General features: G+C 35.5%; 2 protein-coding genes across 2 annotated transcripts; one reads left to right on the top strand and one right to left on the bottom strand.

Moving 5' to 3' along the window:
- Nucleotides 1-496: 496 nt before the first annotated feature.
- Nucleotides 497-13,442, top strand: plekhg6 (pleckstrin homology domain containing, family G (with RhoGef domain) member 6). Its single transcript, XM_027150031.2, has 15 exons — nt 497-636; nt 1,513-1,741; nt 2,474-2,590; nt 2,830-2,988; nt 3,217-3,312; nt 3,571-3,621; nt 3,951-4,100; nt 4,194-4,304; nt 4,595-4,744; nt 5,313-5,447; nt 5,524-5,643; nt 6,426-6,558; nt 9,191-9,306; nt 9,544-10,817; nt 12,010-13,442. The coding sequence occupies exons 2-15, from the start codon at nt 1,553-1,555 to the stop codon at nt 12,182-12,184; spliced, it is 2,976 nt and encodes a 991-aa protein (XP_027005832.2). The 5' UTR covers nt 497-636; nt 1,513-1,552; the 3' UTR covers nt 12,185-13,442.
- A 173-nt stretch (nt 13,443-13,615) lies between these two features.
- Nucleotides 13,616-17,177, bottom strand: LOC113644876 (neural cell adhesion molecule 2-like). The gene is made up of 8 exons (XM_027150032.2): nt 16,899-17,177; nt 16,585-16,708; nt 16,225-16,433; nt 15,617-15,856; nt 15,006-15,344; nt 14,645-14,893; nt 14,373-14,494; nt 13,616-14,147 (listed from the first exon to the last, which is right to left on the bottom strand). Exons 1-8 carry the CDS (start codon nt 16,960-16,962, stop codon nt 14,004-14,006), a joined length of 1,491 nt encoding a protein of 496 aa, XP_027005833.2. The 5' UTR covers nt 16,963-17,177; the 3' UTR covers nt 13,616-14,003.
- Nucleotides 17,178-20,702: the final 3,525 nt, after the last annotated feature.

Raw genomic sequence — 20,702 nt, forward strand, 5'->3', positions numbered from 1 at the left:
TCTTCAGAAACTCCCAGCAGATCAGCAGTTTCTGAAATACTCAAATTTGCCAGTCTGTCACTAAACAACCATGCTGATGTTTGATATGAACATAAGATGAAACAATTCTATTAAATTAAACAGTGAATGCATAATGTAATGATATATATTCATACTATAAACACCAAGTGTCAGAAGAGGACACCTTCCTGTTTGAGTCTGTTTCCTCTTATGGGGTTTTCCTTTGCTGCTGTTACCTCTGGAAAGCTCATTAGGATCTTCATTTACACCCGGCATTCTGTAAGGTTGCATTGTGATAATGTTCATACAATAAAATTGTAAACTGAGTATGTTAATGCACTGCCATGACCTCTTTTACTTCTATGTATGTTTTCTAATGAATAAAGACAGCAGGCAAAACCTGAATAGAAGAATAAAAAAAAATACTTTGGTGAGCACTCCTTAACTGTAATGAGGAAGACTATACAGAAGAATCCTGCTTCTCTTGTTAGACCAGTTACTTTTGAAAGCACTTCTAAAGAGTGATCGACGGACAAAGATTGAGGGAGGGATAAGAATAGAGTGTGGAAGCCAGATTGGAGCAGAGAGAAAAACTGAAGATGGCTACTTGAGGACGATTAATGGAGCTTTACCCAGGTAATTTAGTGTCAGTATCTTAACATGAGAGTTTTGAACACTGCACGTGGGTGTGTTTGGATGAGAAATTATTATAACGCAGGTGGGCAGTTTGTAACTTCCTTTTAATGTGACTTCATATGAAGATACATGAAGGTTGTATGTTCCACCAATGTAGTGATATGTGAATGAAGAGGATTTAAAGAAGATACTTTATGTACATGACATAGAGACAGAGAATTTCCATATTTTGCATGGAAAATGTACCTATTCAGTGATCTTTAATAGAACTGGTGTTTTGATAGGTAGTAATGTCATTCGTGGGTGGATTGTTGTGTCTCATCTCTCTAAGCATGTGTGTGTGTGGTTAGTGAATCATATATTTATTTTTTTAACAGCAATTTGTTCAAATTTAAGCTCATGGGAAGCAGTTGGTATTTTCACAATACGATTAACATACCATCATATTTAATTTTGTACAAACACTAACCATTTAAATGACAAGAATCATTTTATAAACCATTTTTCTGTCTGGATAGATCAGATTAAGTTCATTGTTTTTTGTGTTATGTAAAAAGAATGGTATTGAGACTGGTTAAGTGTTTGTGTTTAGTGTTTTAGACTGATTTCTTAATGCTGCTGAATTAGAACAGATTTTTGTTGTCGCCTACTGTTACTGTTTCCGCTCTTGCGCAAATCCTGTGAAACTTGTGGTGTAACTAGTTCCTTCTTCATAGCTTCATTACTGCTCATGTTATTCAGACTTTCAGGACTATACTATAAATGTATGCCTCCTCTCTCTCTCTCTCTCTCTCTCTCTCTCTCTCTCTCTCTCTCTCTCTCTCTCTCTCTCTCTCTCTCTCTCTCTTTGATCTTTCTCATATACCATGATCTCAGGAATCATGCACCTCTGCCATCATGAGCTACAGAGGATGTGATGCCATACCATCCAGATAAAGATGCTCTGAAGACCCAGGGAATGCATGGACGTATGGAGAAACTGAAAGAGGCAGAAAGACATAAAGAAAGTGATGATGTGGATGGATTTGGGAGACAATTTGCAGATGCACTGGTTAGCCACCAGAAGGCAGCAGACAAACATAAATTCCACAGTGTGGGTCATCAGGTACGTTTTTGTCACACAAACTTATATATAATGTATATATCCCTACTGAAAATCCAGTCTAGTCAGTTTGTATTAGTTTGATGCTCGGTTTATACTAATTTGTTACTATGGTAGGTTACACAGTAGAGCACGTGTTCATTTTTCTGCAAAATCGAAACAACAGCGCCATCTGGTGCCTCCTCCATTTATGCCTGTTCCAATTTCTGTTAGTACTCATAGTGATAAAAATGTACAAATCTCTCTCTCTCTCTCTCTCTCTCTCTCTCTCTCTCTCTCTCTCTCTCTCTCTCTCTCTCTCTCTCTCTCTCTCTCTGTGTGTGTGTGTGTGTGTGTGTGTGTGTGTGTGTGTGTGTGCGCGTGTGTGTGTCTTTATGCAAAGGGTACTTTCAGGACCCTAATATTCTTACAATATTATTATGATTCACACTGACGACACGCATGTTTAGATTTGACACGTTTTTACTGGCTAGATTATTAAAATATTATTATGATCTTACTACATCACTTATTTCTTTCATTGTACATACATAACAAAAATTAAAAAACTGAACAATAAGCCTGTCCTTTACCTGTGTAATTAATTACTATACAATATTAGAAAAAATATAAATAGTAAAATTTCAAGTGATGAATAGATTTGTGTCTCTTGGGTATTCTACATGGTTTGATTCTATATGTGTTATATGATATATTGTCTGTATAAAATTCTACAAATAATTGTGATATTCACAGAAAAAGAAGCTGAAGGTGCGTCCAGTAGCAACATTAGGGAAAGGCTTTCCAAAATCTAGAGGGCCTCATATTCAGGATCTGTTCAGTGACCGCCCTGATAAAACTCCCATGCAGGAGGTACAAACCATTTTTCAAAACATACACTGGTTTGCTTTATGTTGATATAATAAAAGCGGGATTTTTAAGATAAAAAAATAAAGAATTTTTATTTTCATTTAAAAATTGTTTTTCATTAGAACACATAAGGTGAAAGGAAAAAATACACCCAGTGTGAACTACATATAGTCACCTAGTTCACACTGGCTGTATTTTTTCCTTTCACCTTTCCATGTCTACTTTCTGTTTGTTCCTATCAGGAGCGAGGCATTGCAGGTGGAGGCCAGTCACCGATGGAGGTGTTGAAACAGACTTTGCAGTCGTTCCCCGTTCCTGATAAACTCAATTGGGGGTCCAAAGAAGGAGACAAAGATGAAGTCTTGGAGAAAAGTTGGACTGACCTAGTGCACTCTCACAAGGTAAACTATCTAAGATTCTAGCATAATTATGACAAGAGGTTGAGGGGTGAAGCATGTGATGGAAAGGAGGAGTTGGGTGATGGAAAAGAGCAGACTGTGTAGGCTTGGATGGTATAAGGAGGAAAAGAAAACTGGATAAAATAGCTTTGAGAAATTAAATAAAACACTGACAGAATAATTATTTGGAAATAAAATATTTGTATTGATATGAAATTATTTTCTTTATAGACAATGCCAAAGACCCAGAGACACCAGCAGGAGGCGCTGTGGGAACTCCTTTATACCGAATTCATCTACATCAGCAAACTTACCATTATCACTGATGTAAGACTCCAGCAGCTACTACTCAAATTATAGTTAGAAAGAAATCTGATGACGAGGTTTGATTGGAGTCAGAATAATTTCATAGCATAATAATCTTTTTTTTCTCATATACTATTTTTCTATATTGAAATATTCTTCAGTTCCATTCTCAGATCTTGCACACCTTCATCAGTTTCATTTGGTGATTAAATGAATTACATCTCTGTATTATTCTACATTTCTCTTGCAGTTTATCTATAAACTCCTTACATTTTACAGCTTGTTCTTGCTGCACTGGAGCATGTTCATCGGCACGGATTTCTTAATGAGGTTTGCACTTTACCTTTAAGCTATGTGTCTTTTTTCTGCACATGACAAACTTATTATCGATAGACTGAATAAGCTCAACATTCAGACCAGTTGCATCATCTTTGTCTTAATTTTCAGAACAGTTATTCATAATACATTTTCTTTTGTTTATTGGAACATTCGGTTTTTGTTTGAATATGCACCAGACTTGCACTATGGAAACATAAGTAGTACATGTTTCTGCTGACAATCTGGAAAAACTGCATTAATCTGAGTGCGGTTTTGTGTAGGTGTGTAGAAGCAGCCCAATGTAAGCTTATAGCCTTCACTTAAATATATCTGTCTTGCAGGTTTCGTCTGCCCAGCTCTTTTCTAACATACACTCCATCCTCGATGCCCACAGACGCTTCTGGCTTGAAGTGATGTACCCTATGTTGCAGAATGTCAGATTGACTGGCCAACCTTTTGACCCTTTAAAGCTTGAGCCAGGATGTTTGCAAGTATTTAACAAGCACCAAACATTCTCTACACCAGTAATAACTACATCATTTTTCTACCCTGCTCCACATTCTAACCCTACATTGTTCTCCTAGTTTGCAGATCGTTTCTCTGCATATTTGGATTATTGTTGGGAGGAGGAGAGAAATCTGGAGTTCACACGCAGACAGCAGGAAATAAACCCACACTTTAACATTTTTCTTATGGTACTACAGTCATATTATGCTTTTAGCATTACACAATTTATTTACTGCCACACAAATCTGAATAATAAAATAATACAATACAAAATAATATCACTATATATAAAACTTATCATAGTTATACATATTAAATGTTGTTCTTGGTTGTACATGTTACTGTGCCATTCATCATGCAATAATGATATTCTGTAAATACAAAAACGAGGCACTTTGATGTAGAATTTATTAAAATTTTCCAACGTTGTAAAACAAAATGTGCATTTTATTTTTCCGTTCTGGGTTTCCGTATGCAGTGGGTGGAGACTCATCCCCAATGTGGGCGAATGCGGCTGGGTGACATGCAGGCAAAGCCCCACCAAAGGATCACGAAGTACCCCCTACTTTTAAAGGCCATCCTGAAGACTACACAGGACTCATATACACAGCAAACACTCAACAGCATGGTAAGACATCTGAATGGAGAACTACAACAGTCTCTTACAACTGTACATGGACCTTTTGGACATACACAGTAGTAATAAAATAATAATAATAATAATAATAATAATAATAATAATAATAATAATAATAATAATAATAATAATAATAAAAAGCCTTCCAGTAGAAAGACTGTAGTTTCTCCAATAAAATAAAAAATGAGATTCACAAATGTTTCTAAATGGAATGATCTGTTCCTTTAGATATTCTAATTATAATATTTCTTTAAATTATTCTATTTCTTGAATTGTAACTACTAAGATATATATCAGCTGCTAAAACTGTTCTGTAACTGGTGCTGATATAGAAAAATAATAAATCAACAAAAGTATATTTAGATAATCTGAATTGTGTCTACCAGTCATGTCTCTGTGCATGACATATTATTATAGAAACAACAACATATTAAAATGAGCTTTAATTTAACAGCTGACACTAATGTCATCTTCCGAGCAATCAGATTTGAGATCTAAAAGTTTTTCATTTTATTTTCAGTAGCAGTGTGTATATGCATGTTTTCTCTCTCTCCTTTAGATAAACAGTGTCAGTCAGTTTCTGGACAGCATCAATGACTACTTGCTTTTTAAGGATGATGAGCTGGCACTTTTTGCTATGTCCCAAAAGATAGAGGGATATGAATTACATGGGATGAGTGAAGAAATAGAAAAGGTAAGTGGATGATTAAATGACCATTATTATTATTTGTTTGAAAGGTTCAATGACTGTGAGTGTTTATGTGTCTCAGCACATGCAGGAGTTCTGCCGCTTCGATTTAACTACCCCTATACGGGGTACAGAACCCAAGGTCATACGCAAGCTTATAATGGGAGAGACCCTGAAGGTCAGAGGAAGGAAGGACAGTAAGGTGAGAAATGTAATGAAATTTGCAAGATGCAATTGCTTGTGACACAAAGGAGTAGGAGTGCTTAAAGCCAGTGGCTGAAACAATTAATACAACAATCCTAATTCTGTTAGAATTATAATTATATAATAATATGGATTATAATTTCTTTTATGTAAAAAATTTGTCATATTTCTAAACTATAAGAAGAGGAAATTTTATTCCAGCGTAGCAGTGACAAAATAAATGAAGTTCTTTGGGTTCATCAGAGTCAAGAAGTACACAGGACAAATCCTGCTCAAGCATTTTATACTGTTTTTCTTGTTTATAGTTTAAAGAGAGTTTTGCTTTAAATGTGCAGTGAGTGTAAGAACTGAGTGTCTCTCAAATGGCTGGGTCACACACTGTTATCTAGCCGGATGTCTTTAAATGTCATTGACGGTCCTTGATTTCCTGCTGCAGCTCCTATACTAACATTTAATCAAGGTTATTTATTTAGAGTTCTAAACATATATTGCCTTATGATACTTAAGCCTTTTTGGGAATGAGCTCTTTCTGACGTGTATCTTGGAGTGGAATCTGGGTGCATACAATCTGTAATTTCTTACAGTTCCTATCATAGCAGATTCACTGGCAGGGAGCATAAAATATTGATTTTTTATTGCCTTAATATTTAAAAGCATATCACATTGTATGATATTGTTTCAGATTCAGTGGTATCATTAAAAATAATGAATTGCATTGTTTTGCATGGAATCTGAGATTTACACATTTACAAAGTAGTAGCATTAATTCTTGTGTTGTAGCTGGAGGTGGTGGTGCTGCTGTTTACTGATGTGCTACTGCTGACCAAAACCCAGAAGAAATCAGACAAGCAGAAGGTTGTGCGCCCCCCACTGTCCCTGGACAGAATCCACTGTGCAGAACTTAAGGATGGCTGTGAGTTTTATAAACTCTCGTATTATTTTCTTCGGAAGCACCTTCTAGCTCCATAAACCACAGCCTTATTTTCAAGCTACAGATTAAACCAGTAGCCCTGTGGTGTTGGTGTTATCACAACTTAAGCTTCTGAATGTTTACTTTTAAAACCCCAATTCCAATTTTAACCCTAATCCACAATTAAAGCTGAAATATCAAAGTCTGATATAAATAATTATTATGTAACATTTTATCTTATGGAGCACATATTTGATGTTAATTTTGCTTGTATTATTTGTTCAATAACACTTACATTCTTTATTCCTACATTTTCATGGGTCTCTAATAATGTGTCTCATGTTGAGTTTTAATTATCACTAATCGGAAGCTAAAAAGATTTAACATGTCAGATTGTCTCCCGTGTTCTAAAGTCTTATATATCTTGCCACGATAGAAAAGTAGGCCAGCGTATGCTGCATCTACAAAACAGAGAACACCAAAGGCATAATTCCAATCGTTTAATCTCTGATGAAATCTAAACATCAGAGACATCTGTAGATAATTTTGAAATAACTTAAAATATAGGAAAGTATTAGTAGTTTAATACTCATGCACAGTAATTTGCAACTTATTAGTTACTTTCACAAAACAGATCCTTAATTATTGAACAATGCAAATTATGAATAGTCTAAAGAATAATGTGATTTAAGAGGCTCTAATTTGTTCTTTATTAAACAAAAAGCAGACCTTTATTTATATCTAATATGTGCTCCATAAATAAAGTGTTATCAGTTATTTGTATGCATGAATAATAATAATAATAATAATAATAATAATAATAATAATAATAATAATAATAATAATAATAATAATAATAATTTGTTGTTTTATTGCATTTTTAGATAACAGTGTGCTAACTTAATTACTTGGTTTGTTTAACATGCTGATGCTGACACAGATATTACACTTGTTTATCGGGTTCTGTTTGAATCAGGAGATTTTAATCTAGTGTGAGCTGCATAGACATGCTTGAATTCATGAAACACATATTTTATTTGCTATTTGCTATAAAACCCCATATTTTATAAAACCCCAAAACAACAGAATAAAAAAAATATGGTTTCGGAAAGAACATTTTGGCAATATTAAGACAAATAAGTTACAATATACAATAAACAGGGGCAGGGTCTTTTTCTTTGTTTAAAAAAAGTTCGAGAACATAATTTAGCTTAGCATTTTTTTAATTATACATACAGTACCACCATACATAATAAGTGTTATAATTATTAAAACCTACTGCATCTTCCATGTATTACAATGATGAAGTGTCTTTAGAAATTCTACAATTTGCATGTGTGTAGGCTCATATTAATGAGCAGGAAATTTATTCTACCTTTAGGTAAATCCCAGCATAGAGAGATGCAAATGTTACACATCATAAGCAAAATGGTCATAGCTTTTATTTCTGCATATCTTAGGATCTAATGATTGGAAACTCCTTTTGTGTTTGACTTGAATGTTTGACAAAATGAAAACATTGATCTAAACTGTCATGCACACTGTACCATGAGTCAGTGCACTGGCATTGAGTTTACATACAATCAACAATACTGACATTATTAGTGCTTTCATTAAAACAATATGTTTATATCCATGATCTCAGAGAAATTTGATTTGGTCTTTATTGTACCAAATGCTACTAAATGTAAATCTGAGACTACTCACTACACACTCATTAGGCACTTTAACAGAAACATCAGAACAACATTAAACATCTTAATGAGGAAAAAATTCAGAATATCACCTGACAATCTTCAGTTGACCAGTTTTGTACCGACTGTAGCCTCAGAATCTTGTTCTTGAAACCCAGTGTGATCATCTGCTTTTGTAGACCATCTAACCATAATCTGCATGTCAGTTTGCACCAGTCTTGCATCATTACCTCTGTCGCCTACAAGACAATTCCACCTGCAGAACTATTTTTCACCACCATTCAAACCGTCCCTTGTGAATGATTTGAATGAAAATCACAGGAGATCAGTAGTCACCAAGAACCATGACACAGTCTGAGTCACTGGGATCACATATTTTCCCCATTCTGATGTTTTATTTTTGACTTGTACCTGCATGAGATTATGCATAATGCTGCAGGTGTTAAAGTGGCTGGTGAGCATATAATGTAAGCTTAATATCAAACCATATCAAACTACACCTTACAATGTGTCTCAAATGTAATGTCTCTGAACGTTTCACAAAACCCATATAGGTTTGTCTTAAAGTGGTGGAGAAGAGTTTGCCAGTAATTTAGTAGGATGAGTTTTGCTGGATAAATTATTTATTTTATTATTATTTAATTGTTTAAATATCTATCTGATCCCATTCACTGTGAACAATACAAATCAGACTCAATGAGTAGTGAAAAGCTGAAGATGTATTGGCATTTTTCATCAGAATTTTTAGTTTTAGCACAAAAACTACACCTTAAGTCAAGTTTACTGTAGTAGTATATATACATAGAGTATATTATCTAAGCTAAAACTTTGATGTCTATTTTATCAGATTTTTGACTATTTGTCCATATCTCTGTTTTGTTCTGCATGTGAATGTAGAGGGTTTGCTTATACTTCTCTGTGTCTCTGTCTCTGACTTTTAGACTCTTTTGTCTTGATGGAGGTGAGTGATCTTGGCTGCCCTGTCAGTGTGTACAGCGTTTCGACTCACAGCCCAGAAAGCTGTGCAGTATGGATCACTACAATCCACCAAGCCCAGGTAAGGCATTAAACTAGAACACACAAGGCTCATAAGTCTTTGGAAGTTTGCTGTGTGCTTTTAAAATATTTAGAAATTCCATCATTCAATGCAATTCTGTGCTGACAAGCTTAATCCTAGTTTGATTCAACCTGAACACCTAATTAAATTCTTCTGATTTCGAGCTATCTAAGTTTAGTTTCAGCTTTAATTTCAGTTGTTTTAACCACAAAACATTTGACTGTTTTCGATTTACAGGAAGCCTTGCAGTCTTTACGAAAAATAGAGACAGGAGAACCTGAGGAGCTTCGTGATCAGATTCTAGAGGAGTCAGAATACAGAATACTTCCAGTCAATTTACCGAACATCACTGACACAGAAGAACAGTTAAAGTACAAAAGTCATTTTTCTACTCTTAGGTTTACAACTGTACAGTTAGACAGAGAAGAGGAAAATTTGCATAAACAGCATGTTCATTCCCAATTTTTGAGCAAAAAAATGCAAAACGGAGACCAAAAATTTAATGACAAACACAACACGACAAAAGAAACTGAACGGAGAGACAGAGGTAAAAACGGACATTGTGAAAGTAAAAGGGACATTGTGAATAATCTGACAATTGAAAGACGGGTAACATGGAATCACAAAGTGCAATCACAAAAAAAGTCCAATGCCTTCCCACAACAAGACTCATTCGTCAATGAGACCAACAAATCCACTGGTCCACATAATCTGTTAGTTGGTGAATTAAGGGAAAACAAGTTGCCAACCAGTGGACAGTTTTTATTACCAAGTAAATTTACACCAGCCGAGTCTGCAATCATTGTTGGACAGCAGCAGTCCCAGAAACCAGATCTGCGGCAGGATTCTTGGTCTCACCAGTCAGGTGATGAAAACGAACCTCTTTCAGATTCATGGACATTCACGAGAATATTAAATTCTCCAAGGTTACGAAGGAAACGTCCCATGAATTCTCAGCCGTCTGCTCCACTCCAGGGCCCAAGGAGAATGTCAGCTGATGGAGGCTCCTCCAACTCAGTCTCAGATTCTGAAGAGAACCATAATGTTCGCAGACCCTCCAATACATCTGTCAAAACCGAGGACCACCTGGTGCTTAAGATGGCTTCTGTAAAGCAGAACCGAGGTGCGTTCTGGAATGTTCCTTATGAGAGGTCATCAGATTCTGAGTCTGAACTGCCAAAAGGGACACATAATAAGAACTTCCATCAGAAAATACCCAAAATTAAACCCCAGAGGAGTGAATCCTTCCCTGAGATAAAGTCCTCCCCTCTGCAGGGCCTACTAAATAGGGCCATGGAGCGGGAGAGGGAGCGTGGAATAGCAAAAATAGAGGGGAAACATTTAGAAAAGACTTCTCTTCAAAGTTCCAACACTGACTGCACCACACTGTCATCATCACCAAGAACAGGAGAGAGCAAGCCAGAGTTGGTGATATTTGGATCAAGATGGTTTGGCCCTCATAAAAGGACGGAAACCAGCGTGGACAGCAGTGACAATGACAGGAAAAACAGGTACTTTTTTAATGCTTTGTTGTCTGTTATCTAAATCATGAATAAAAGAGTTAGACATCCATTGGGCAGTGCTATGCTGGTCCTGACTTTAAGATGAATTTTTTTTCCTCTTTGGTTGCATCTCATTTTTCTAGCTGTTTATCTAGATTTGTCTAGTTTTCCAATCACATTCAAATTCATCCAACGGAATTATTACTAAAATCTGAAATTCTCTGTTTTTTTCGATGTTGTTTGTTCCCAGAGAAAGAAATGACTATAAAACATGAGATTTTAGAGTGAAAAAAAAGTAGTTTCATTCTGTGTTTTATGTCTGTGTCTTGATCTTACTGTGTGCTTCTGCCTACACAGTAAAAAACTTTGTCAGCTGAATCTACTCTACTCCTAATTTATCTACCTTTTCATTTACTGTATTATGCAAAGATCTGAGACCATAATGGCCATAATGTTTTTAATTAAATGCCTATCCTTTACTTATTGTTACAGGTAACAAGCAATAATAATAATGGCTTTAACTTTCAGTTTATGGTCAAAAGTATTTGTATCACTATTACATCCATATGCTATCCTTCCCCAAACTGTTGGCTTAAAGCAGGCAGCACATAATCATCTAAAATGTCTTTGTATGCTGTAGAATGATGTTTTTCCCTTAATACATGCTTGATGTATATGCCTGTTCCAGCATGACATTGCACAAAATGAGGTCCACAAAAGGGTTGCTAAGAAAGAGACTGGGCTGTACAGAGCCCTGACTTCAACCCCCTTGAACACCAATTGGATGAATTTGAACACAGATAGCACACTGACCTGAAATCAATTCCCAGCCTCACTCATGCTTTTGCAAATGAATAGCCACAAATCCCCACAGCCATGGTCCAAAATGGGTAAACCATATCCTTGGAATGGGATGTTCAACAACACAAGCACACAAAAGTATGTAATCTGTACATATTTCACTGATCTCAGTACTGACTATATGTGTACTGCAAGACAAGAAATGCCTACATGCAGTACCCATCATTTGTGTTTGCCACTGAATAATTAAATATATATATGTGTATATATATAGTGAACATAATTTTTACACAATACTGCATAGCCAGATATTAATTGAGGTTGTTACTGTAGGATGCACATTACTGTCTATTAGAAAAAAGCATAAGAATTATTTGTCTTTCCCATCGTTTTCCATTAGACCTGTCACGCCACTGGGTGTAACTGTGGACTGGCCAGGCTGGTGCTTCGATGATGAGGATGTGCTGGAGTTCACAGATCTTGATGATGAAACAGACTGGTTTAAACAGCCCCTATCTAAGGCAGAGCTCCGGAAAACACCAAGACATAGTGATGCAGATTACAGTGAGGTGTAAAGCCACAGACATTTTGTTCTTTTGTTCCTTGTAATGACAGAAACTGCTGAAATCTGCAGCACGTGTAGTAAGATATAGCTACCTCGGGGGCAGAATGTTGTAAATAACCCAGAATTTGTATTTATTGTATTATATCTAGTAAAAAGCATTTTTCTCAGGTTTCACAGATGTTCATTCTTTATTATAAGTAACAAAAAAAAAATCAGTGCACTGTCATTATTAGTCGAGGTGCAGTGAAGGCAAAAATAATTGATGTGGTGCAGTTTTAAATGCAGACAAATTAATTTCCAGGCAATAATCTCACCTCAAATTTTTATACTTTTCAATGGACAGATTAATTACACGGCTTCTTTTTTTAGGCTGCGCTGTAGACTTCTTCCAACCATACAAAATGCATACTAAAATAATTTAGTCAAACAAGGTTCACTTTCTTTTTAATTGCCATATCTAACTTTTTTTAATTTCACTTTTACTATCATTCACACATTTCCCAATAGACACATGGCCAAAAGATATTTTTTTTTTATTAATTTCAGTATGTGGCAACTACTAGTTAACTACAATGTTATGTTTTTATATAGTTAACAAGGCTCTCAGACATGAGATGAATGCTTTCCTGAGAATGATGCATGCAATATGCTGTAATACAGTATAATGTAATTTAGCAGCAAAAGGTGTATAGTTGCACACAGTCTTACCCGAGTGACTCTGCACGCAAGCTGGATTCTTCAGAATATGATGTAACTACTGCTGCCAAAAATTTGATGGAAAAAGGAAATAGCCAGTTTCTTATTTTGACTGTGATGTGAATATTTTCTTATAAAAGGCCCACCTTTTGCTTTTAACTGTCTCCAACTTCTTGTGCCCCACCTACTCATTTTCCTCCACCCAGTTTTGTTCTAACTCTGTTAGAGAGCTTGGCCAGTTTTTACTCATTTTTCTAGACATATGTGTTATAACTATAAGAATTTGTGCACTGCTTTTTTTAAATCAGGTCTGAAGATTGAGAAAGTCATCACAAGCTGTTTTTCTATTAGATTTGTCTCATGTTAAGGAATAGGTTCTTGTAGCAGGATGCACTACTTCATTTTTAAGCTGTTTGTAGATTAATCCAGTTACTGTATGTAATATGAAAATTTTTGCACTCAGTTATAAGGCCTATGTTATATGATGTAACTATATTTATGTGAATATGTAAAAATGTATACAGTCATGAGTCTGGAGTCATGTAGTGTGAATAAAGTAGACCAAATCATCAGTGGACTTTGCAGTCACATTTGTGCGTCACTGATTATCTTATTGATTCTAATAGAAATTTATTTCCTATATATTTTTCTCAGTGGAGACTTTGCTTGAGAATTTTTGTAATTTTTAAAGACACTACAGTGTACATGACGTGCTGTAAAAAGAGATAATGAAAAAGACAATATGTAAATATGTATATTATCATAATAATACATGTACTTTATTGAAATATATTATACAGTGTTATACATTAAGATCAGAAATAAAAATGTGTAGTTATGCTTAGTATTATGACAAAAGTTTGTATAAAAAAATTATGCTACAATTTTCTGCAAGTCTCTCTCGCTCTCTCTCTCTTTCTCTCGTTCTCACACACACACACACACACACACACACACACACACACACACACACACACACACACACACACACACACACACACACACACACACACACACACACACACACACACAAAGAAATCAAAGCAGAATTCAAAGTATTAAGCATCAAGTAGAGATCATTTCTTAACATTTTCCTCACAAACAGCCATGTACAAGTCGTACAGTCGATGGATTTACACAAGGTCCGATTTAGGATTTTCACCACATGCACCAATCTGTGTTTTCTCTCTTTCTTTGACCCGTCCTCTAAATTCTCGCTCATTAGCCGCAAGGTGGACGATCGTCTCCATAGCTGGATACTGAAAGATCATTTTTCTCTGCACACATACAATGAAAGGTGTGTCATTTTAGAACTGTTTTACAATTATTTATACAATAAATTTTATAACTATAAGATTCTGTGCACTGCTTTCTTCAAATCAGGTCTTATGTTAAGGAATAGGTTCGCACTACCTCACTATCATTTTTTTTATGATATAATATAACAAAATATAATGTTCTACTGGGGACAATCAAACTGTAGTATGTTAGTTTGAACTTACCCTGCGATGGTTTTTGTACAGCTGAAGCAAAATAAGGACCAACAACAAGACCAGAAAGCACATTCCTATAATCAAGACTACTTTGTTTGTACTTGTAGATTGTTGCTTTCCCTCTAAACCACCTACAGATGAACACATACACAACACAGTTTCAGTCACTGTAATAATATATAAAACCTTTACTATTTATGCATTGATACAGTATCTCAATATAGTTGAATACATTAGAATAAAAGTGTCTACAGAAGTAAACATTTTGAAGCATTACTCACTCATTATATGAGGCTGGTAAGTTGCATTTCCCAGAAGCTGTTGTTTGTTATAGAAACGACACACCCACTCCCCAAATTGCTTCTCTTTTTGGACGCTCAGCACTTTTGATGTTGATTTTTGGACAGAGGTGAATATCTGAGTATCATTCACACTATATTCCACATGGATCCACTCGTAATCGGTGACTTGACTGGTGCTGCTGATGCGACAGGTCAGGGTCATTTTGCCATTTTTGTTTGAGCTCAGAACTGCAGAGACACAGTTACACAGTCTTGGTCATACATCCATTCTTAAACTTGGTTTTATTTTTATTCTCTCTAACAAACAACACGAAGTGCTGCACTAGAACTCAACACTCACCTTGAGCAGTGATGAGCTGAATGCTCCTCTCCACCTCGACGCGCTTGCCGTTGCCTCCTTCCACCTCTCCCGAACACCTATATGTGCCTTCATCTCCATCCTGCACACTCTCGATGTATGCTGATTTAACCAGCCGCATGGAGGAGCACGGAGAAACTCTGGGATTCGAAGAAATGTTGAAAGACGAAGGAAGCACGGCTGGCAGATTTGATGTTTTGGATACTCTGTTCCAGGAAGAACTGTTGAAGAGCAGTTCACTGGAGAAGATGCAGGGCAGCGTGACAGAGGAGCCTAACTGTGCATATACTACCTCGGAGTTATCTTTAGGGACCAGGATTCCTGAGAGAGACAATCAGATTAAATGAGACCAAATCCTAACTTTTCTAATCCTGTTAACCATTTAGACACAATTATTGCTGCTGTTTATTTACATATTTTATTTTAAACAGTACTATTCAGTAATATTCCGTTTTATTCACTAAATGAAGTAAAACTAACAGAATTGTTATGTAGATATGAGAAAGTTGTATACTAAGAATTTATATTAGCAGTACATTGTAATTACTAAAATTTCTTTAATTGCATATAACATGAAAAAAAGAAATCTGCACCTTTGACTTGCAGTGATGTCGATGCATTTGCTTCCGTTTGTTTGTTTCTAATCAGGCAGCTCCATGTTCCTGCATCCTTCTGAGATACTTTATCGATAGTGTATGTCTGTATGCCGCTACGGCTGGCAATTGGTGAGCCATTCAGTTCCCATTTTGTTGTCTTTGCCAATGGCTGTGGAGTGATACTGCAGGTCAGCGTCAGCCGATCACCTTCGAATACCTCAGCAGGAGTAAAGGAAACTGCAGATAAACAAAACAAGGAACAAGACCTCCTTATTACTGTGAAGTGATTTAGACTCCTGAATTACTCAGAGCCGCTGCTCCATTCTCCCTCTGAATCATTCTGGCCCATTTCTCGAAAAACCTTTGGAATTTATGTGTTAAATGAAGCAAACAAACAGTTTGTAATCAAATATTTTTATATGTATATTTTTATATACGACAATTAAAAGGAAAATGTATCATTGTTATATAACATATCATGATTAAAATGTAAAGCCTCTAAGACCAAAACATTTTACAATTGCACAATGTATTAAATTAGTGAACAAAGAGAATATTAATAAAAAAATCTTTCTATGTTTGGTTAACATATCTTTTGCGGATACCTTTGACGACATGGAGCATGACATTCTTGATGTTCTGTCCTTCCACCTCACAGCGATACATTCCTGAATCATCCTCCGTTGTCCCTTGTATATGAAGACTGAAATCTGAATTTCCAAAGTTTGGATGGGGACAATGAGCTTGTGGTGCCTGTCCCACTGCCCGAAACTCAAGCCCACTCCTGTCCCTGCGCCACACCGTCCTCTCTTCACTGTAGGAGCAAGACAGAAAGTGAGTTTTTATGTTCATGTTAGTTTTATGTAAATGACTTGTTCAAGTTCCTTATCTATCACTTTGATGCCAACATAATTTCACTAAAGTATTGTGATTATATGTAGAGTAGATTTTATGGATGAATTTACCCTTCAATAATTCTTTTCCAGATGACAGCAGTTGGGTGTTGAGATGAAGAAGACATTACACAAGGCAATACTGCAACTGAGCCTCTGGTCACAAACACCTCAGAGGCTCTCATACTGTAGCTACCTGAGGGATACACACACTGATTAACAACAGAAAGTCCACTGCTTCAAAGCCCTGCTAGAACATCTTCCTATTTATCTTTTTATCAAACTGATCCAGTCTTCATAGAAGCTCTAGGACAGTTCAAAATCATTCACAATTACAGTTAATGCTCACAAAAAGAATTAAATATTAAAATAAAAAACAGACTCACATGAGATAGGTATGGCTGTTGCTAGAAGAAGCAGAACTTGCACTGTTATATATGCTTGTGCCATATCGCTCCTTAAGCTGTAACTTCTCTTCTTTGATTGTTGTTTCTAATGTTCTACTACTTGTCAGTATGCTCTCTCTTTCTCTGACTCACAATCTGTATTGTGGGGCTGAGTATGTATATTATTGTGTGGGTGGGTGGGTGTTTCACTGGAGGTAATTCCTCTTCCTATGTCACATGACTTCAAGACATAATTTGTTCAAATGAGGCCTGAGTGACGCACGATGGAAAGTGGCAGATAGAGAGAGAGAGAGAGAGAGAGAGAGAGAGAGAGAGAGAGAGAGAGAGAGAGAGAGAGAGAGAGAGAGAGAGAGAGGCAAACAAAGGCAATTCTGCTTACCCACGGATTCTCCCAGTTCTTCTTTTCTCGATTTTCATTTCTGAAAGTATGTCAAGATTGACATGCAAAGGAGTGGAAAAATAAAGTTTATGGTAAACAAAAAAGGTACAAAACACGTCTTGTTGCATGTGTATTAAGGCTTCTAACTAATTAATTATGTCAGTAATGTAAAGTAAGGCATCTTAACACTAGTAGGTTAGTAAGCAAGTGTTAAACTACTAAGCAAGAGATTATAAACAAGGTATGCAGAACATGCAAATACGATCATCAAGCCTGCAGCTTGATTACAGTCAAATTCTGATGTTTTATTAAGGATTTCAGAAAGGTATAAGTACTTTATAGACTTTAAACATATTGTTCAGTCTGCCTTCTTGCAGTAGCAGTGTAGAGTTTACGGTCCATGTGAAATTTTGCATCTCTGATTGAATGCAGTTATCAGATATGAAGTCAGCATGTTTAGCTTAGCACCACTTCCTGGAAGGCCAGGCACATTGTTGAGTAAAACAGGCTGCGATGGAGAAATGTGGCATATGGGGGTAGTGCTTGTTTTGATGAGAGTAATGATGCTCTGGATGACTCAATCCCCCCTCTCACCTCTCTCTTTGTTTGTTATTCTAGCCTTTTCTCCCATCATTGTGAATTGACCTGAAAGAAGAATATAATTTTCTGCTACTGCATATGCAGAATAGTTTTCCACTGGGTCCTACTTACATAGATATTATAATGAATTGCTCTCAAACATTTCCATGCTACACTAAAGAAGATAGATTTTATTTTACATAGATAGAAACATTACTATTGTTTGCCAAATATTTTATTCAGCTGTAGAGCAAATTTGTTTGGGGTTTTTGTGCACTAAAAAGACAACATTAATCAACAATTCTTGTGCTGTAAAAAGAATAAATTTCCACTGTTATTAATGAAGTTATATATTCATTCATATGTACATACCTTGTAACTACTGTATATACCTTTTCTACAAGATTTAATATAGTAATTAATCCATAGCACTGGATATTAAAAGAAAATTAAGGTAAAGTGTGTAGAGTGAATATTCAGATTTTAATAACAATTAAAACACTGCTTTAGTACAAACACACAGTGTGGATTTGTTGTCCAATAATTTTTATACAGAAAAAGAATTTCATTTAGACTGTTAAGTACTGTGGACATAGAGGACATTAACTATAACTAATAAATAAGCTTGAATGTAGTAATGCTTACAGCAGGTCATTGGTAACATTAGCATTGTTTCAATGGTTCATTTAGTGTTATACAGACCTTATCAGAATCAGAATCAGAATCAGTTTTATTGCCAGGCATGTTTTCACATGTGATTAATTTGTTTTAGTGCCAGAAGCTCCACAGTCTAACAGAATGACATATACAGTATGTACACATTTACAGATGTGAAATGTGCAGTTTAAATATACATATGAAATATACATATACAAATATAGACAATTTGTATGTACAAATTTGCAAGTGTGAGAAATGTGCAATGTCTAATATTGCAGTGTCTAATGTCTAAAGTCTGCTTCAGTAAATGACACTAAGCCAAAACTGCCATATCATTCCAGAAGGACATTGATCCAAATGATCGAAGTGGACACAGAAATAGTTAAATCATCACAGAATCAAACTTTTGACAAGACACTATTCACAGCCCGTGGGGTGAAATGAACTGATGACCAAGGACTCTGGAGGATAACAAATATATTTTTTATAAGATTTTGCCTGTCTTTACAAAGGGTGGCAAAAATTCCAGAGTTGACTGTAAATTTCCAGAACAGTAGTTCCAGAACTTAAATATAAAGTAATATAAAGAACATTAAATTAACTACTGATAATGATGCTTAATAACTACTGAGAAAACATCGCTTACAATACACAATTGCTATGAATATGTAAATTTAGAATTTAATGAATAAATGTAACTAATTTGCTCTAATTAGATTAAATAAACAAACAAACAAACAAACGAATGAACGAACGAACAAACAAACAAACAAACAAACAAATAAATAAATAAATAAATAAATGATTATTATTATTAGTAGTAGAACATTTATTATCCCTGAAGCAGCTTTTTTTTTTTTTTTACAGAAAATCCGTCCTTACTATGTGAAATTTAGTGAATTGGATTTCACTGATTTGTTGTATAGTTAATATTGTAGATTGAAATTTTTCACTGTTTAGAGATAATAAATTTATGAATAAAGAAGGACTTGTACACCTAATGTAAACATTTAAGAATGTAACAGAAGGTAGAATTCAGTTGCAGAAATTCAGACTAAAAGCCTTTGTTTTTCGCAATGCTGTTTCGTGAGAAAAGATGAAGCGAGGTGAAGGATGACCACACACCCACAAGTATGATAAACCATATGCACGTTTAAAACAACGACAGTACAGATCATCTGATAAGCTGCCATGTTGTGTGTGGAACACATGTAGCTTTAAGAGAGGGGGCGAATATGAGCAATCGCTCTGATGGGGTCTTTCCTACACACTGTTAGATACAGGACCAGCATATGTAAATAGACAGAAAGAAAGATAAAGACCCTCAAGTGGAAACAAAGCATGATGTGTGGGACTACTGTACATATGTAGATCGAGTTGGAAAATATTAACACCAGACAAATGAAGTGGTACATTTTCTTGAAAGCGACTTCATTCATTCCTTTCGTGACAACTTAAATCCTGCCGCCTTCAACGCCGACATCTTGGTCTTTGTTGTTATTGCACGTTCTTCCATTCCATCCAGACCATAATATTTGTAGCTTATATCGTATATAATCCTGCCTTTACAACTGAGAAAGACTACAATAGCTCATATAGATGTCAACCCTGTCAAGATTCAGGCCATTTCCTAGCAAACTTTAATAATAATAATAAAGTGTTCAAATGACATAATGGTGTAATCATAATTATGAATGCAAAAATTTCAATAAGGAAAATCAGACAGAAAGCATTGCGCTTGTGGGGATTCACCCCACTGTCATCTGTAAGAAGCTGTAAGAAAACATGGATAACCACACACACCCACAGGAAACACACTCTTTATGAGCCTCATGCTCTTTTATCTTTCATGCTTCATTTCCTGACATGTGACAACACAAGCCACCATGTTGCATTTGTTGCTTATATTGTTATATATATAACATTCTCATGACTGGATTGCATGGTTAGGATGGGATTTAAAGGTAAAATGGCAAGGACACACACATGACATAGCATGAAAAAACATCACTCTCGAAGGCGACTGTGTATTTATAAAGAAATGGCTGTACAAAATAATGTAGAGTATGTTATGTAAATATATATAAAGTTACATTTTGCAAAAAAAAGTGTTAATTTCTAATTTCATACTGTTTTTATTATTATTATTATTATTATTATTATTA

This window comes from Tachysurus fulvidraco, chromosome 3 (assembly GCF_022655615.1).
Source record: "Tachysurus fulvidraco isolate hzauxx_2018 chromosome 3, HZAU_PFXX_2.0, whole genome shotgun sequence".
Lineage (NCBI taxonomy): Eukaryota > Metazoa > Chordata > Actinopteri > Siluriformes > Bagridae > Tachysurus > Tachysurus fulvidraco.